The following is a 20,678-nucleotide window of genomic DNA, read 5'->3' as shown; positions in this document are numbered from 1 at the left end:
ATACGAGGCAAAAGCTTCTTATTTAATCTCATTACATCAAGAATAAACTTAAATAGTTGCCTGGACAGTAAGTAATCACATATATATGTCTGGTGTGGGTAGGAGATAAAGTCCCTCTCACTCAAAGAAAAAAATCTTCAAAAGGTAAACACAAATAATTATGGATCCAACTATTTCTTTGACCAATTTAACTCTAAGGAGTAGTGTTTTAAAACATATGATAATAAATAGGAAGTAGCGATCATAATTTTAAAATTTGCATTTTTATCTAAAGCTTAAGTACGTATATCCTCAAATTAATTTGTTAACATTTACACTTTTTTCTTCTAAATGTCAGTCACTTATATTTTCCTCTTAAAAATTACTCATATTTTTACTTATTTGAATTAATTCTATATAGTTTTTGTTAGATGTAAAAATGTATTTATTTATTTATTCATTTAATGTTATTTTTTCCTCTTCTGCTGCAGTGCTACAATCAATAAAAAAAAGCCCCACAAGAGCGGTGGTGGTATGGTCCAAGGTGTAAAGGCAAGTTGGGTCTTGCCTTTTTTTTCAGACTTTTAAATGCTAAGTTCGCTCCACCTTTTAAAAAATGTAAACGTCTTAAACTAACCTAACTTGATCGCTTCCTCCTCGCCCCACTTGAAAGATCTCTCTGCCCCTCACACTTCCGCTTTAGACTAGGGGGCGACAATAGTCCAAAGTTCAAAATTGATTTGAACTAGTGTATAAGTAGATTAACGTATATTTTTAGGACGGATTTAAATGGTGTTTTGAGTAGTTTCTGATTTCATGTTATACTTTTTTAAAATATAATTTTTAAATATTTTTTCTATTTAGTAAATAACATTATAATATATATATATATATATATATATATATGATAAATTTATTTACCTTTTTAAAATGTAGCTTAGTTTAAGTTTTATATTTATTTTATCTTTCTATTTAACTATTCAGAATAAGAAAATTTATATGTATCGTAAAATGAATTCATATTTAACAAATGGAGTTCATATAATTTTAATTAAATGATTCAATCGAGAGTTCAGGTCTTAATAAGAATAGTAACAAATTTTAATCATGTTCATATCTAATTCATTACTATTTTCACTTCATTTCTCGGAAGAACATGGCATGAGCACAACAGAGTTTATTTTCGTTTAATTTCTATTGGAACGAAAACATAATTTTATTGTTTATCATGGATAATGAAAACGTATTTTCTGAAATAGAGTTTGAATTGCTTTTGAAAAAGGATATAGTTTAGTATGGTCTTCTAGTGTATGGAAGTTAATTTGTTCTGTGCACATTTTATGCTTTGTACATAATCTAAGTGTGAAGTGATTTGTATTATAACGGCTTCGTATTTTGGAAGAAGGATTTCTAGAATGTCTATCTTTTGAGAGCTTGGGTAGAGCGGACAAGCATAAAACATAATAGGTTAATTTTGGTTGAAGAAAGAAAGTGATTCAAAGAAAAACGTTCTTGGTTTAGTCAGCACGAGGACTTCTCGGTGGTAATATTCAACTGGATTTACATGAAGCCAATGACTACGGAAGTTTCCTACAAAATGATTACGTTAAAAGGAAACTTAATTGAAAGTAGAAAGAAAATAAAAATACTGTCATTAAGCAATTCAAGTTGGACAAATAATGAAATTCATAAATATTATTCAGACTTCAACAGGATTTCGCAATTTTTTTTAAATTCTCATTAATTTTATTTATCGTCGAATAATTAATTTGGTTTATTTTTTTATATCAATTTAGTTTTTTACTTTTAGTTCCTAATCTAAGCTTTAACCCGTCAAGAAACACATATGTACATATATAGACAACCCACCTTAATTGACAACGAGCAAAATTCATACAAGATTTGAAGCAGACCTAATCTTTGGTGCCCGAAGCACTTAACCAAGACGAAGGATCAAGATACAAAAGAATATTTGTTTTAAAAGAATTTATGTGCACTAGCAAGATAAATCATACTGTACAAAAATTTGTTTTCAACCATGTATCCTGTGCTCCAATTTAAAAGCTTCACACTAAAGACGGAAACAGGTATATCACTTGTTCGACCACTGGAATTCTATTTCTAAATTCCTCGAAGGGCCACTCTTACTTTCTGGCAAAAGAGTGTACTCTCCAGATACTGCTCCGAGCATTACTACCCGATCAATCTGGATTGTCACTTTCCCAAATGAACTCTGTCATCAGATAAAAATAATAGAGGGGTCAAGCCGAAGTGTAAAAGCAAAATAATTGAAGATGGATAGACTGCATTTAGTGCTGTCCAATTTTCCCACAATTACCTTTCCCATTTTGCTCTTGTTTTTGCAAGAAATGTGAAGCTTCTGGCCTTTTGGAGGACTCTCAAAGGACCATGAAAAGCTCTCTTCCCACTCCGGATTGGGGCCAGTTGAGACCACCTAACCAGCACATTCCATTATAATTAGCACATTCACTTTTCGAGGAGAAAATCAAATCAAAGTAGAAATTGTATATATTAAAAAGAAAACAAGATGTTCCTCAAACTGTATAACAAAATGACAACCACATGTTTAGGCTGCAAATCCTTGTCCCTTGAGTTCAAAACTGGAAATAGAAAATAAATTGAAGTGGGCGTGGCCCTCCACAAGATGAAAAGTGACAACCAAATACTTCCATATCAATCAAATCACCATTTAAGTCAAAAGTTACTTCAAAAGAAAAGAAAAAATCAATTTGAGTGATTATGGATTCTAAAATCTGGCAATATAACTGCAGTAGAATATGTAAACGAGGTCAACTGATTTTTTTTTTCTAGGAACTAGGAAGCAACTTTAAAGGTCCATATCCTAACTGAGAATTTTCTAATACTGGCATAATATCCAAAAGGACATAACAGATCACATTAGCTTTTTGGCATTTATGCAAGATTGACATGGAGATACAATCATATATTACTCTAACATAAAACAAGCACTCGCCAGGAGAAGATCACAAAACAAGATAATGATATGAATTATTATTAAAAATACCTTGGTTTGCCTTGGAGGAGTGTTTCCAAGCGTAAGCTTGCAAAAAACACTTGGGTTTCCGACAGATTGCTTCATATTGTTACCACGCTTGATGATCACCACCAAAGTTCCTGGCAAACACTGCAATAAAAACTCTGCCTTCTCCTGAAAGCGAGGAGGGGCAGACTGGATTAAGTACTGCAGCAAAGGAATAGCATCTGCAGCTGCTATTGATTGAGCTCTTGAAACTTCTGCTGGACATGCTGACCAAGCTTGCCTAAGCAGGAAAAGTGCATCCAAGGCAGCCTCCTGAGTAGCCTCAGAGCCTGTCTTTAAGGATGTAACCAGATGGGGAATGCTAAGTGTTGCTGGCTCAGTAGCTCTCAGTCTTGGGAAGTTGCTAAAAAGAGAATTTAAGGCTTTAAGATACTCTTCGTTCACAGTTCCAGTAGCCCATAAGTCCTTTTCAATAGCAGCTAAAAAAGATCACAAATTAAAATAGGTCATATTTACATACAGGAGAGAGGTTTGCGCAGTGAAGCAATTTATAGTGACACGCAAGAATCAACATTGCTCCCCAATCATATTAGAAACGATACCTTTATTTAGAAGACAACTTTCAATTTCAACCTATTCATTGTCTGATACATCAATAAATATGTGCAGAAAACAAGGTGCCTATTTTAGCTAGAAGAGGTTATGTAGCACAGATAAGAGTCAAGCTGTTCAGCTCATGAAGAAACTAAGGGTACAAGCCACAAGTTTTGCTATTCATCTGTTCCTTCCCCAAATTTTTGGTTCCAAGACCAATAATCAACAAAAAATTCAGCTTTGCCATTTTTTTTAAGATGCATTAATCCATGTATAACATTTTTGGTTTCTTTACAGAAAAATATTTTGAAAATCAAGCTAAGCTTCTGCTTATAAAGCAAAGAAAAATGCTTTACGAGTAGAATCAAATAACTAATTCAAGGACAAGAAAACACGTGTTGGAGATTGCCATGTGAAAAGCAACAAACACACCATTTTATATGAGAAAAGAAAATGAAGATATATAATAGTGGCTCCACATAAAAATAACAAGAATTTAAACACTGCCCCATAGGAACATAGCTCACCAGTTATTGCTCTGACTGTTTCACTAGAAGCATACTCTTGAATGGTATGATTTGAAAATAGAAGTTTAATAAACATTGCAGCCTGAACAGATGTTTCAGGATCACTTGAACCTATCAGATCCAAAATAACCTGAACCCCACCAGCCTCTGCAACTGCTCTTTTATTTGATCGACTGTTCATCACAAGGTTTTGTAGAGCACATATGGCTACAACTTTCATTTCTTCAGTTGGCTGGTCTTCAAGCACATTCACTAAAGCGCGACAGGCTGAAACTGCATCACTTGACCGAGCAAGACTCTCGTTCTGAAATAGATCACCAAGAGCCAATGTTGCTAATAACCTTGCTTGTTGTGCTTGGGTTTGTGGGTCCAGGAGATAATGGGATAATGGTACGATGGCTGATTTAGTAACTTTTGTTTCTCTGATCTTTACATTGTTCAGCAATACTTCTAAGAGTCTTGCAGCAGTTTCCTCGCACTGATGAGATCTTAGGAGCTCCAAGAGAGCCTCTATGGCGCCACTTTCAGCCATTGCTTCAGCACTTGTTCCATCATCACTTTCCAACACAAGGAGAGCATTTAATGCACCAACAACTGTACTTTCTAAGCCAGATCGAAGCAGCCTAACCAAAACAGCAACTGGAACTTCCAGGTAGTATTCAGAACTAAATTGCAGAATACTAGCCAAAACAGAGGCTGCAGATTCCCATAAAGCATGAGGAATGGAAGGATCTGCTTGCAATATAACTTTTGAAATTTCAATAACACCACCCTCTTTTGCAATTTCATTTGGCCATATCAGTGCAATACTGACTAGGGCCTTCACAGCTCTCTGTTGCAATATATGTATACCAGAACCAAGAACTCGTATAAGAGGGCCAATTACATGCTGTGTTACTGGATCTTTCTGAAGGTGTTCTTCTAAAAGAAGATGTGAGAGAAGCTCAGCAGCCAACTGTTGCACTGCTGATATTGGAGAATCAAGCAAAGGGATAAGAGGTTCAATAGCTTGGTGAGAAGACAATGTGTAATCAGCACGACACTGTGGATGTTCTAAGATATTAACCAAAACCTGCAATGCACTATGTTGTCCATCTGGCCCAAAGTCTTGTCTTATTAGCAACATAAACAGGGGTTCAACAACTTTAGCAGCTGGTGGTCCTTTTGCTATGCTAGCATTATTGGTCAATATACGCAACAATTCTGCAAAAGCTGCACATAGATAATCAGGTGCTTCATGAAGGATGTCAAGTATGCTTTCAATAACTCCTGCTTTCACCATTTCCATTTTGCAAGCTGGCCTGTCTTTTCCCAACTTGACCAGAGCTCTGGAAATGGCCTCGTGAAGTACATAATTCCTACCGTAAAGTAGGCCAACAAGAGGAATAACTGCACCATGTGCAGCAACTAATTCAGCTAGTTGCTCATCATCAACAAGCCTATCCAGTGCCCGAACAACTGAATGGTGAGAAGGACTAAACTCACTTACGAGGAGAGTGACTAGAGGTTCAACACAACGTGCAGCAGCCATTGTGGACCGGATCCTTGTATTTCCAAAAAGAACAGAACATAATTCAGCAGCATCCCCTTTGAGGTCCATTGAACAATCTGATGAAAGAATCCTACAAAGAACATCCACTGCATTCATCTCAACATCGGCAACAGCGAGTGCTTTTGAAGGGTTTTCACTCAATAGCCTAACTAATGCAGCAATTGCAGCATGCTGCTCTCTCTCTAAACCGGTATTAAGAATCTCCACCAAGGGCTGGACAGCTTGTCGAGCAGTCTCTGCATTTCTAATATGGTCAGCGGAGAATAAACTTTCCAAAGCTTTTGCAGCCCTATACCTTGCAGCTCTTCCTCCTAAACGTAGTACAGCTACAAGTTGAGTAACAGCTCCAAATGCTGATTCATGTCTCCGTATTTCTGCACTGCTAAACAGAATCCCTAACAGATCTGTGGCAGCTTCTTCTGTTGCATCTTGTGGACCTAGTGAAAGATACTTAGAAAGTGCCTCTAGGGCACCTGCCTCAACCATTACAATCTTATTTGATGGACAATCTACAGCAAGCTGAGTCAAAAGCCCAAGTGCTAAATATGGTGCACCCGGGCGTTCTGGAATCGGTTTGAGCAGATCAACTAGAGCAGGTATTGCCTTCCGAGAAGTGGCACCAGCTCTTATGTCATCAACTCTAAACAACCTCTCAAGAGCAACTTGATCAGGATAATGCACCAAAGAAAATTCCTCTGACAATTCTAAAAGATCCTGTATATCAGTATCAGCACAGCCAAGCAAGGAGATAAGTCCACCAGCTGCCCCAGAATTTGCCACAGACAGCAACGTTCCCCTGCTACCATTACAGACTAAGCTAGCTATTGATTGAGCAGCAAAATATCTGCTTGCTGATTCCTCTGACTTCAATAAATTGGCAAGTGCTGGTATTGATTTCATGGTTGCATGTGCTCGTATAATATCCCTATCCTGAAACAATATTGCCAGCAACAAAGCACAAATCCACATGCTGCTATCTTCTTTATAGTCAATCTGCATCACACCATAAGGAGCTAAGATTTGACAAACAGAAATAATAATTGTACACTAGTCTATTGTCTAACTACTATATAAACGACGAGGTGTGTATCTGTGAACAACTTTGACAAATAAGAATCTATTCATGAAAATGAGTAAATAACTATGGAAAGAATCAGATGCCACTGTATACTTCAAATTGATTGAAAACAAATACAATACCTGACTGTACAGCGAGAAACAATTTGCAATCCTGTCACTGAGAAACTCAATTGCACCCGCCTCCATTATTGCAGTTTTACATTTTTCATCGTGGCAAGCAAGAACAGTTAGTAACCATATAGCTAAGTTGGCACCAGAAACAATAGTGGTGCCAGTACTTGATTTACCATCATTGGCTTCTTTTGTATGCCTGCAAATGCTGATAAGGTCCCTGCCGTCATCATGCTGATAATCCAAAGTAGCCTGTGAAGAAATAAGTATATCAACAAGAGACTGAACTAGATTACCAGACAAGTTTGATAAATTGAGATCCTCCACCAGCCTCTGGTGATTTACTTTAGCAGCACAAATAAGAACAGCCACGCCCCCAATTTTGACCTTTATATTTTTAGAAGAGGAATTGATTATCCTCTTAGCTATAGAAGGTATACATCCAGGGGCAGAAACAACAATGTCTCCCAAAACAAAAGGTTGATCTTTACATAATCGAGATAAAATTTCAATAGCTTTATCCTGCAACACTGGCGTTGAACCAGTAATGGACAGAACTATTGGGCTGATGCTTTTAGGAAATTCAGCCAATACTGCCCAAGCAGGCTTGCTGTGTGCACCATTCACTTCTGACCTGGACAGCATGGCAAGTGCTTCTAGAGCTTCTGATGTGGAACTAAGTCCATTGACAGCAAAGTCTAAGAAAGAAACTAATGCAAGAACAGTTCCAGCTCGATTCACACAATCAGTTACAGCATAATCAACTTGCCTCTTAGAATGTAAAAGGCGAGCAATTGCTGCTGCAGCCTGTGATTTTCCATAAATTGTGCCTTCACGTAATACTCTAGTAGCAGCCAAGATGACTTCTTCTGCAACAGCTTTCTCAGCAACTTCACTATCCAAAATAAGATTTGCCACAGCACATGTTGCCAACTCTGCCACTTCCAAAACTGAAGAGTTAGCTAGTGAAACTAGGGAGGGTAATGCATCTCTAGCAATAGCAACCACATCCCTGTTCTCTTTGATGGAAAGAAATATTGCAGCCAAGCAGCGCGAGGACTCCATTAAGATACTTTCTGATTCAACATTAAGCAACTTCATTGCTGACCAAAGAGTTTTAACAGCAATGCTGCTCTCACGCACATCTTTCCTTGTTTCAAAAATACCCGCCAGAGCAGACACAGACTTTGCCTGAGTTTCTTCCTTGGTTGAGCTCAGTAATTTAATCATTGTATCAATTGCATCACTGGCAGCACTACCTTCACGTAGAAGATCAGTAAGAGCAACAACTGAAAGCATACTTCTCAAAGCATCTAAAACATAAACCTTAGATTCAGGTAAATCACTGGTCAATAATGTTGTAAGCTGACTGATAGTTGCTGTATCAGATTTATGAATTAAGTGATTCAAAGTCTTTGCTGCAATCTCCTTTCCATTTGGACTTCCATTTTTCAACAGCCAAAGCAATGCAGGAACAGCATCAGCACTTTCAACACAAGCACGTATATCCTCACTGTGATCACATAGGTTCCTAAGGATTGATGCTGAGTCTTCCCTTGCCTTTGCAGATCCTGACTCCAAAATTTGAACAAGAGGAGGTATACCACCAGCAGCAGTAATAGCCCATTTACTTTCATCATTTTCATGAGATAAAAGGCAAAGGAGGGCAACAGCACATTCTTGTTGTTGTTCCGATGAAAGCCCCAGAAGAGATATCAACAGCTGAATTCCTTCACGGCCTTGAAGTGCACTCCACAAACTGCATTCAGTATTGCACAATGTCAAGAGAGATTTTAGAAGTTCATCTTGCACTTCATTAGCAGCCATCGTAATTAAACCAACAAGCAAACGTTTTGCATCAGAATTTGCAAGTTTGATTGACAGTATAGGATTGCTATACAAACTAGCTAGTGCTTCAATAGTCCGTTCCTGCACAAGGAATGACAAGCCAGTTTTAAATTGTTCAAGTAATGTCTGCTCAACTGCCAAAGGATCTGTGGCCCTGGTAGATTCTGCATTGTCGTCATATATCATAAGAGCTGAAGCTAAAGCCCCCAACGTGTCAGCAGCTTGGGCAGGCGAGGAGCATGATTCAAGGCTTTGACCAAGACTGGAGATGACATATGACAAACCACCAGAGATGTTTGCTAAAGCACACATCGCATTCTCTTGTAATGCTTGAGCATACTCACCCTGCATGAACTCTTTGGAAGGAGCTATGGTAGCATTAATCAAAGCAGGAATGCCATTGGAATTGGCTATCTCTTTTCTTGCATCTTTGCACTGAGCAGAAAGAGATTTAAGAGCACCAGCTGCTTCAGCCCTGACAGCAGCATCATTACCAGGGCTTAAAAGTTTGAGAAGTTGTTTAGTTTCCTCAGCTGTCAACAATTTTGAACAAACAGATGCATCCTCCATCATCATACAGCCAAGTAAAAAGCACACATTTGCTAAAGTGTTAGACTGCCCTGTTTTCAGTAACTTAATTAATATGTCCACCCCTCCAGCTTGTATTGTGGCATTCCAGAATCTATCAGTGTTGCTGGAGAGATTCTTCAATGCCCCAGTCAATAAATTATCAACTACATTTGTCTTCAGGCCCTTTTGCAACTGCTCCCATAGCACTGGAACTACTCCTTCAGTTGAAAAAATTTTTGATCCAACATGATCTTTGGCACCACCTTGAGAAACAGCAAAAATTGTCTTTGCAGCAGCCACTTGACCTTCAGCAGAACTGGACTTGAGCAGACCAAGCAACGGTGGAATGCATCCTCCAAGCAAGACTTTCACCCTCAACTCATTTTCTTTACAAAGTGAACCCAATACAGTTGCTGCCTGTATCTTCACATTTGAAGACCCTGACCGAAGAAGGGAAACAAGTACTGGAACTGCCTGGGAATGAGATCCAACAGCACTGAAAACATTTTCTCGAAGATCAATAAGCTCCAATAACTGCTTCAAAGAATGCTCTTTCTCCTGCATAGAAGATGAGCTCTGACGCAGCTGCTCAATGCATTGGGCAACACTTGCTAATGTACCATCTGGATCCTCCATGCTGCTGCTGTTGCTACGTTCTCTGCAAACAATTAGGAATGTAAGATACAGAATCTGTGCTTAAATTCAAATATCCATAAACCATATATATAACCATCAAATTAGATAGTTCTCATTATCTTCAATGCATGAGACTCAGAAAGGGTAAGAGAGGAACATATTACTTCTATCTTGGAAAATTTTTACACGGATGACACAGTATACCACAACAGGTAGGATTCACAAGTCACAGCTTACTTAACTATAAGCAAAGTACCAATGTAAGTGCAAGAATTTCAGTGGAGCAATACAAGCAAATGATTTGATGATTTTAAAGGCCATAAAATAATCTTTTTTAACATAATTTGCAGTCATATCCTATGTTGTAACGAACCTCAATCCCATCTTCAGAACAGAATGGGGAGGTAGAGCCTCTGATTCTTGAGCCTTCCCATCACCATTTCTTTCCTGCAATCAGAAGAATGACAACGAGAATAAACAGAATGTTAGTATTTCTCTAAATGATGGAAGTGACAAAAATTAACACGAATACATTAGACTTAGTACTATATGGATAAGGATCAATCTTGAAGTTGTATGTGAGGAGAAATGGAAAATCAATTTGAGAAGGAACATAGCAAAACCATATATCACTACCACAACTTGTTTTTTTTTCTTTATCAAGAAATTCAAGATTTTCAAAGCATTAAATGTACATGATTGCTGCTTCTATTACAGTTGACTACTTGTTATTAGCGTAGCATACTAGCATCTTATTGCATAAAAACAGACAGGAGACCTAAAATGGAGTAAAAAATATACAGCATTATACAGTGCAGCAGAAAGCCTCTGTATAATAGACTCCAGTTTAGAATAAACGCTACAAGTAACCCATTAAAACAGATGGCCATGAATGCTATAGTCTTAAGAGAATATAATAATGCGACCTTTTTTCCATTTCTAGCATTTACCCTTCACCCAGTCCCAGAACCAAGGATATGTAGAAGGATATGTAGCAAATGATGGTAGAGTGCGTAACTAAAATAACGCTTGTTATCTACAATAGAATATTTACCATCATCTTCATATTTCTGTAAAACCATAGACGTTTCAATCAAAGAACAGTGACAGATATTTTCCAATGGGAGAGAAGAAACAGATAGTAGAATGAAATAACACACTTCCATGGTTCACAACGACGCTTTCTGGAATAGTTTGGCACACCAAAAAAAGCACAAATCAATTCTAGTTTTAGACAGATGTTCATAACCACAATTGCGACTACCATATTGCAGTTTTAGAAGTCTCCACAACCACAATTGCCGTTGCATCATCCTTCCCTTGTCCAAAATTTCTATAACCACGACTAAAATTTTAAAACATAGCGGACCGCCAAGCAATTTGAAGAAATGGTTTCCAATATGTGCAAGAGAACTTAAAGTTTTGTAAAGTTACAAGTATTTCCTAATACTCAAACACTTTTCCTCTACCAGTAATGATGATGGTATAACATAAAATGAATGAAAAAGAAAAAGAATAAACAATGAAAATCACGACGTACCATGTCATTAGCAGCAAGTGTGCTGCCATTGTGGGCAGCAAACCTCCAAGTCAGTGTGGTCGCCAGCTTCGCTTCTCGCAGACACTCCCAAACAGATCAATCCAGGACACGGCTCCTCTACAATCAGTACTGGAGAGTCTGACAGAACATCAAATCCTCCCTGTCCAAACCGAAATTCAGATTTAAATGAATCACCAGTCTTGAACAACACTAATTACACCAAAATCGCAAATGCTCCAAACAAAAATAACTAATAATATTATTAATAATAGCTACACGGTGACCTAACCAAAAGAATCTAGTAAAATTGAATCGTGGAGACTGGTACACAGGCGGCAGATCAAGAGCAACCACCGAGAAATGGAAGTGCAGAAAGCGTGAAGCGTGTGAGTCAACGAAAAAGTCAAAGCAGTTACGACGAATGAATGCGAAAATATTGAAGAATGGATACGCGAAGAGGTGTGAGAAAGGAAAACACCTTCAGAGAGCGAAAAACGAAGCCGGCGTGTGAGTGTGACGGTGACTCATCGATTTGTTTTCTTGGTTTGGCGGTGGTCCGAGACAGATTTGATTTGAATAGAGGTGAGGGTGGCTCGTTAAGAAAACAGTGCGAAATGTGTGTTTTTGGGTTTTAAATGGGCGTCTTCAATGGTTGATTTTGATGGAGAGGGAGTGTCTGACAGTGAAGGAAATACGCTGTGGGTGTTTACAGTTTTCACTGTCATAAACCATTAGGAGCACCGACAACAGCTCCACCCTCTAAGCTTTGTGGCTTAATGGCTTCACATTCGCTTGAGCCAACGGTTTGGAATGGAATCACGTGTGCAAATAATGTACCTCTATGCATTCTTTATTCATCGTATATAGAATATATAGATAGAAATAAATAAATAAATAAATAATTGGAATGTTTATTACGCTAACACTGTAACCCCAAATGTTAAAATTCGCATGAATGAAATTGTATTTGCATAAAATAAATAACGTTCGGTAAGAAGTTATTCTTAAATACTCGTGAACTAACAACTTAAATTAAGCTTTTAATGCTACAACAACGGTTGTACATGTTATCCGTACGGATTTTGTAGATTTTTTTTTTCGTCACATATAAATTGTATTTTTAAAAGTGATTTTTGCCATTTATCAAAACAGTTTCTCTTTAAACTTTTTTTAATTTTTTTAATTGGAGTTCATTTTCTAAAACTAAAATGATCCGATCCAAAATTAATATAATCTTTCCGAAGAGAAAAATACAATCGCTAAATTATTTAGATTCCATAATTATCATTAAATATACTCCAATTATTTGTTACATATATGTCCACATGTTTTTATTTTAATTGAGCTGGGGTATTGGTTGTGGCCTAGCCATTTTATAAGCCATCTGAATTATATAGACTTTTTGTGCTTAGTTGGCAAAAGTATATTTTCTCTGGCACTCTATAGGTTTGATGACAATGGAATCCTTCCAATTTTCAAAGACAATAATAAAGTTGCTGAAGTTTAAGACAAGCCACGTTAATGTTCAAAACTTTAGCATGTTATTTCGGCCAGCTGGAACGGCAACTGGCAAGTCATGAGTTAGATTATGATGCAATAAAATCAGAGTGGGTCTTGCAGTTCGCACTTACGCCCCGTAAGCATTTGCTGTTATCATGCAATGATTGGGACACTGCACTGTTCCAGCTTGCTAAAACACTTTTTTTCTGTTCTTAATTACATTCCTACATTAAACTAACATCGATATTGTTTTTCTGTGTTTACGTTAATTAATATTAATCTCCTTCCATCTTTGTCCAATTCCTTGCACTGTCTTACCCTTACCCCTTGTTTTATTCATTTGCTACCCATCTTTTTCTATTTTTATTGTAAGGAAATTTCTAACATGGTTATAATTTAATCATATAAACGTTAGTTTTATAAGATATTTTATTCGAGTTCATTGATGTCGTATAAAATTTAAAATCCTTATTTATAGAGTTAAATGTCCATTTTTCAGTCTTCCTCTTAATAATTTCAAAGAAATAATTTACCAACCATCAACAGTCGTCACGCAATAACTAACAACAACATTAAAACTAAAAAATCGATCACAGTAAAAAAAATAATAAAAAGAAAGTCATGCTATTAACATCTAAATAACGAAAAAATCTACAAAAATTTAAAAAATAAACCGTCGGTGTTTCTTCGACCAAGCATCTGAACAGGAAGACTATATATCAAAGAAGAAACCATTAGCACACCAATAAACAGATTTGACAATTCTTAGGACTACAATAAAGCCATTGTGAACGACCCTCGATCACATGTGTTGAACAACCGTATTATTGTTTTATTTAATTAAATATTATTTTTATATGGTCATAATATAGTATTAAAACAATATTTAAATATAATTAAATTAAGTTCATGGATTATGAAAAGTTCAAATATAAATAAAAATTATTGAAACATAAGTGTGTGTGTGTGTGTGTGTATATATATATATATATATATATATATATATATATATATATATATATATATATATATATATATATATATATATATATATATATATATATATATATATATATATATATATATAGTAAGAGTGTATATATAGTAAGAGTAAACAAATGACCATTGACGACCTAATAGAGGTCAAAAAGAAAAGGGGAAAAAGTAATAATAAACAAGCTAGACGCGGAAGTGGTGTTTTAATTACTTTATATGTTGAGTGCCATTGAATTTAATAGAATATGAGTGACTTCGGTATTTATGTTAAAAAAATCACTATTAAGCGGTCAAATATATTTTGAATAACATTAATTTTAAATCAAACATATATCATCCCGTATTAATAACATAATATTAATATAATAAAACATTTCATTATAATATTAAAAAAACATATACTTGATGATGTATATTAATATAATCATTTAAAATATAAAACTATAATAATATAACAAAAACATTCTAAGTTGTTTTATTCCAAAATTATGCCTAACATAATCTAACATCAAATAATAAATTATATATCTAGTTTTTCATCCACAACCCATGTTTTTTACACCTGCATATTCATTTACTCACGTCAATAAAGTGGTCATTACAAAAAACAAACACCAACAAACATTCGAGTAAACTAATTTACAAAAAACATTGTATATGTACAAAGTAATCAAAACAATTATAAAAACATAGTCACACAATTAAAGACAGTTTTAAACTTAATTTGTATGGATAAATGTATTGATATTGTAAGTTGTGCACTTATGATGACTTTTGTTGCTTTGCAAAACTATTATCAATGGATTTCACGCTACCAGACACAATGTTAGTCCATCCCCGTCACAAGTCCTACGAAATCCCTTATATTATGACCTTTTTCTACTTTCATCATATAACTAATTTTACTTAATGAGTTTAAATAGTTATTAAAGTATCATGATATATTTATATTGAATTCATACGCCAATACATACACAAAATAAACTCAAGACTAATCCACCTTATATTAATGTACATCATCCTTAGACAATTCACATGCATAGACCAATCTAATATTAACTTCTAATATCGTTACAATTATATTATAAACAGATCATTCTCATGACAATAAATTAACTGAAAAACTCTGCTAGTCCTGCTCACTTATATCACCAGTACTCAAAAGTTAACTCACTCAACAACTGGATGTCTCGCCCAACAACCCTTACATGAAACCATTTTCACAATAAATTTTCCCATCGAGCCTAATGCACACCTAGTATGGTGTTCAAGGTTCGAAAAATATAGGTTGTATGTCTATCATGACGTTGAACGCTACCTCTAGGGCGCCTGAGCGTCAGCTCGCTGTTTTTTGGCTCTGAGTGCCAGCTCGCTGTTTTGTGGTATTGAGTGCCAACTCCGGGGTGCCTGGGCGTTAGCTCACTGTTTTTGGCCGTTGAGCGCCCATTTCTAGGCTCCTAAGCGTCACCCCATGTGTCCATATTTTTGCTTTTTACGTGTTTTCTAGTGATTTGTTGGGTTGTTTTTGGTCCTTTAAAGTATGGATAATTATTTCATATAAATGTTATGCAATGTGAATATGAATGATTCTGTACGTGGTTTGAGATGAATACTGTGATGAGTTGTTTGTGAATGAATTAAATGGTCGATGGATGTAATTTCATACTGATGGAGAGGTTACATGGTAGTGCATGTGTTGTTGTTGTATGAATGTACGAAGCTCTGAACTAGTGGTCTATTTCGACATCATTCATTCTCAAGTAGATAGGGGTGAGTCATGTGGTGAGAGTAGCGAGAGGTTTTTATCTATAGGCTTTTATCATTGCTATAGGCAACTGAAATGGACTAATCTTGTATGGTAGCTTGGTTTTAGCCAGTTGTATTACTATTACAAGTGCACAAACTACCAATAGTTCAACATGCACACTAAATTTAGATAAGTTTTGTCTAAATCTTGGCACGTATAAGATGATTGAATTGTTATAGTTCATTTATGAATTAATGTTTGAATTGGTTAATGTAATATATGAATTGTCTTATATATCTAGTTTACCGGTTTACTTGTGCTTTGTATGTTCATGTACTTCTAAAACATATATCTAGTTTACCATTTTACTTTTGTTGTATGTTCATGTACTTCTAAAACAAATACTAAGTGCGAAAGAAACCTATTAATCCAAAAAAAAAAATGTATAACCCTCTTCTTCTACTAATCCGATAATATGTCAAATAATCTCAAATAAAAAAAAATTAAAATAATGATATAACTCCCTCGTAATTTTTTATCCAAACACAAAATTAGAGTTTGAGACGAAAACACTTTTATCTTTAGTGCAAGCGAGTCATTTATTGGTCTTTTACCAAAATTTCTTCAACTATTCATTCATAAAACAATAATCACAAGATATTTGCCAATATAATTTTCTGACAGGTTAAAATTATTAAAAATTATAATAAGTGCAACAAACTAACAATTCATAATGTTAGACAGTAATAACAGTGGATGAAAAAGAATAATATATTATTGTGTGAATTGCGTAGCGGGTGTCAATTATGATAATTTTTTTTTCCCTCTTGGAATGAAAATCGTAGTGGTTTTCCTATAAAGCCATGCTTACCGTGAAGTCATTCCATAGATAGTTGCATTAGCTAAATTCAGGTTCTATCAATCTGATGTCTTCCATTTTTTAGTAGATGCTAAATGTGTGCTCTCGTGGATAATATGAGTTTGGGCTAAGGCCCTATTGGGATAAAAATAGAATGGCCCAAACAAATTCAGGAGGCCAGCCCAGGGACGTTGAGATGAATTTGTCGATTAAGTTTGAGCCACGTATGAGGGGTATTATCGGAATGGCAATGGGAAAATCTTAATGTTACCAACTACTGTGGAAATGAAACCCACTCGGTATTACTTCAGGGTTCCCTCACGGAACGGAACAATCGCCACAGAGAAAAGAACCCCGACCAAACAAAAAAAGCCCTAGAAAAGATTTTGGAGAACCAATTTCTCATTTCACAAAATCTCAACCTCTTCTTTTATTATTTCTTTTGGATAAAACGTTTGCTCATACTGAATTTTCTTTTCTCTTGTTTTGCTTTCTTTTCGACATTTTTTCTGCTTCGGTGTTTTCAGGAAGAAAGGGACAAGAGTAATACAGGAGAGTGCATTCCTTTCGGTTCTTCGCTTCGGGACTCTAATCTTCGATGCCTCTCTGTTTTTTCTTCTCTTTTCTCAAATTAGGGTTTCCGTAAGCGTGCCTCTTTCTCGATTATCACCAAACTATCGTCATTCTGAGTAATTTTCTCTTCTTATTCTTTATATTCGATCTATCGATTTTTTATTTTTCAATATTAGAAGTTATTTTTTGAATTTGTTTGGTTCCCCTGGATCTTGCCGTTATCAATTTGAGGGCAAAATTTCTTTTCGTATGGTTGCAATTCTAACCATTAGTTTGTGCATGTTAGGTTTCTTTTCCACTTTTAAGTTTGCAGTGATTTTAGGGTGAACGCTGTCATTGTTTGAATTGATTGTTGTTTGTTTCTTTGTTGTGGTGTGTTTAATCTCTGTAACCAGGTTGAGGGGGGTGATTTGTATTTTGGAATAATGTCGCCAAAATATCAGACTCCGCCAAAATATCAGACTCTGGACAATCGTCCAATTAATCAGTGGAAGGTTACGGAGCTGAGAGAGGAGCTGAGGAGGAGGAGGTTAAACACCAAAGGTCTGAAGGATGATTTGGTAAAGCGGTTGGATGAATGTCTTCGTCTTGAAAGGGAGGGTGAGCAGGATTCTGAGAAGGAGGAGGCCAATGGTTTTGATGATGGTCATGTAGACGGGGAAAAAGGTTCTGCGGCTGTTACTATGGATGCTGAAGTCGTTGACGCAACTGACAAGGAAAGTACCCAAACATTTGAGACTGCTGAAAAGGGGAAGAGTGATGTAGTTGAACCGATCGAAACAGAAAATGAGGAAATGTTTCCGGGGGTTGTGGATGAAGACAACAATAAGAATGACAAGCAGGATGGTATTACTGGCCAAGTTGACATTAATAACAGTGTGTCAACCATGGATGAAGAAGTTGAACACGAGGGCTTTCCCTCCGGTGTATATTCTGGAAATGTGGTAGAGGAGGTGGCTAGTACTCATGCTTCGGCTGTAGAGACGACAATTACAGTTACTGAAAGTGTAGTAACAGGTGTGGTAGTCAGTGGTGAGGATTCATACTGTGCAGAAAAGAACAATGAGTTTTCTGCAGCAAAGCTAGAGAATGAGGAGTCAAAGGCGCAGCTGGATGGTGAGGATACAAAGCCCCAACTGGATTCTGAGACAAAGCCCCTGCACGAGGATATTGTGCCCGACTCTTCTGTTCCCGAAAACCAGGTATCTGAGGTCAACCCTAGTTTAGGGTCTCAAGTAAAATCTGATTCTATTTCTACTGATTCTGTGTCAATTAATCAAAAGAATGAACTAAAGGATACTATAATTACTGATAATGTCAAATTAGAACAAGATATTGTTAAGCCGGAGATGGTGGAAGAACCATCATCCAGAAATGATGTACCTGTTTCTTATGATGTACCTGTTGGAGGGCGGCATGAGAAAAAGACATCTGTTGAAGAAAATATCAATAATGTTTCAAGTCCAGACTTGAATAAGACCAATAGCAGTGATGATGTGGGGTATCCAGAAAAGTTGAATTTAGACAGAAGTTCTGGTGATGATTCCATGGAAGAGGATTTGCCTGAGACTAAGCAAATTGATTCTAAGTTTAATGTTGATGAACTTAGAAAGAAAGTGGAGAGTATTGAAGAGCCTATTGTGAAGGAGGAAAGTAGGACTATAGCTGTGGGAGATGGTGTATCTGGAGGAAAAACTGATACCCACCAAGATATTGACATTAGTCCCGTTGCCCCAACTGAGAAACGAAAATTCCATGGTAAGCAATATACGTCTGAAATGGACATTTATTTTTAAATTGTTATAACACTGAAGGTAAAGCAAGAGTAATATGCACTGTATGTTGCATTGCTGTAATTGGTTTCTTCTTTATGTATTTTTAGTAACCCTCTATTATTTGGAAAATTGTCACAGAACAAACATCGGTTGGGAACAATGAGCCTGCAAAAAGGCAACGCAGGTGGAACACTGAAACAGTTAAAGGTCCAGATTCACAAAGCACTACTCCCAGGCCTGCTACTACACCTAGAGAAGAGCCAATTGCTCTGAAACGCAACCTCTCTAGGTCTGATTCCTCTGCTACTGATGACACACCTAAAGAGCGCATTGGTAAGCAACATTTTTCTGAATAGGGTCGACATTTGTAGTGTAGTTGTTGAGTTTTATTAATGCGGATCACTTTTCAAGTGCCAAACCTCTAGCCTGAATACGTAAATTCGTGGCACCTTCAGATTTCAATCCTGGACACTTTTTGAAGCACAATTTGCTTATATATCTTATAATCTTATATATGTTGTTACCGTTTTTTATTTGAAGGTGGAAAATTATCTGTTGGTTGATTCTAAGTAGACGAATGCATTTAATGAGACAAGGCTCGGTTGTTGTTGACTTGTGCTGTGCTTTTTTATGTGGGTGTATTCTGTCTATGTTGTATAGCACATTGATTTTATTGTCATACTGGCATGTCTTGTGTATTTTATGTCACTGTTTTTTAAGTTGACTACTTTTTTGCAATCTTTGGCAGTTCCACCATCACCAAGGTCCCCAACTAATTCCCTCAGGATTGATCGATTCCTCCGTCCATTTACTCTGAAAGCTGTACAAGAACTTCTTGGTAAGACTGGGAATGTTAGCAGTTTCTGGATGGACCAGATAAAGACCCATTGCTATGTTACTGTAAGACAATTCTTTTCTCTAATGTCTTCCTGCAACTGTTGATTCCCACATGATGTTATAGTATCTTGTATTCATCTCACGGTTTTAAGTAATCTTTTGTTGATTTCCTCGTGGTATAGTACTCATCTGTTGAAGAAGCCATGGAGACACGGAATGCTGTGTATAATTTGCAATGGCCACCAAATGGTGGGCGTCTCTTAGTTGCTGAGTATGTTGATCCGGAAGAAGTGAAAATGAAGTTAGAACCTCCTGTACAGACTGCCCCCATCAGCACTGCTCCAGTAGTTCCGCCTGTGGTCCCCACATCACAGCCAGAGCCTTCCCCTCGGCTGCACAGGGAGCAGCATTCAGTTCCAACTATGCTCCCACCTCCACCACCATTGTCAAAAAACCCACCAGTAGCAAGAGATCGACTTCCATCACCACCACCTCTTCCAGAGAAAGTTGACCCACCTATTGTCACTCTTGATGATCTCTTCCGCAAAACCATATCAACTCCTCGGATCTACTACTTGCCTTTGTCCGAAGAGCAAGTTGCTGCAAAACTTGCTGCACAGGGTAAAAGTGTGAGGCAGTAGGCCAATTAACCTGCAATTCTTCCCCGGAAGCTTTTACTGATTTGGTTTTATTTTTCATCGTGCTAGTTAGTGGTATGAATTTATTGTGAATGCGGCAGATCTGGTGCTGTTTTGTCTCGGGAAGAAATTGTAGTTGCCAATGCATATTGAGACTTAAATTTGTTTAGTTTTAGAACGTTGTGAACTAAGAGCTACGGGGGTTTGATAGATTTTCCCCACTGTTTGAACTAGGCTAAGCGAACCGTTACCTGAAACTACTTCAACTTTTATGGAAAAATTTGACTTAGATTA

General features: G+C 36.6%; 2 protein-coding genes across 2 annotated transcripts; one reads left to right on the top strand and one right to left on the bottom strand.

The window, feature by feature from the left end:
* Window positions 1–1,828: 1,828 nt before the first annotated feature.
* On the bottom strand, window positions 1,829–12,079 carry LOC148198187 (protein CELLULOSE SYNTHASE INTERACTIVE 1-like). Its single transcript, XM_088115511.1, has 8 exons — window positions 11,938–12,079; window positions 11,460–11,619; window positions 10,293–10,366; window positions 6,875–9,941; window positions 4,123–6,667; window positions 3,026–3,480; window positions 2,318–2,434; window positions 1,829–2,212 (listed from the first exon to the last, which is right to left on the bottom strand). The coding sequence occupies exons 2-8, from the start codon at window positions 11,460–11,462 to the stop codon at window positions 2,072–2,074; spliced, it is 6,402 nt and encodes a 2,133-aa protein (XP_087971637.1). The 5' UTR covers window positions 11,463–11,619; window positions 11,938–12,079; the 3' UTR covers window positions 1,829–2,071.
* A 4,767-nt stretch (window positions 12,080–16,846) lies between these two features.
* On the top strand, window positions 16,847–20,678 carry LOC124842595 (SAP domain-containing protein). Its single transcript, XM_047319110.2, has 5 exons — window positions 16,847–17,250; window positions 17,530–18,892; window positions 19,048–19,242; window positions 19,658–19,809; window positions 19,929–20,678. Exons 2-5 carry the CDS (start codon window positions 17,560–17,562, stop codon window positions 20,385–20,387), a joined length of 2,139 nt encoding a protein of 712 aa, XP_047175066.2. The 5' UTR covers window positions 16,847–17,250; window positions 17,530–17,559; the 3' UTR covers window positions 20,388–20,678.

The sequence above is a fragment of the Vigna umbellata genome, chromosome 5 (assembly GCF_029865625.1).
Source record: "Vigna umbellata cultivar VRB3 chromosome 5, Vumbellata_1.0, whole genome shotgun sequence".
In the NCBI taxonomy this organism is placed as follows: domain Eukaryota; kingdom Viridiplantae; phylum Streptophyta; class Magnoliopsida; order Fabales; family Fabaceae; genus Vigna; species Vigna umbellata.
Note: the sequence above shows the minus strand (reverse complement) of the source record. Positions and strands in the feature narration are given on the sequence as shown.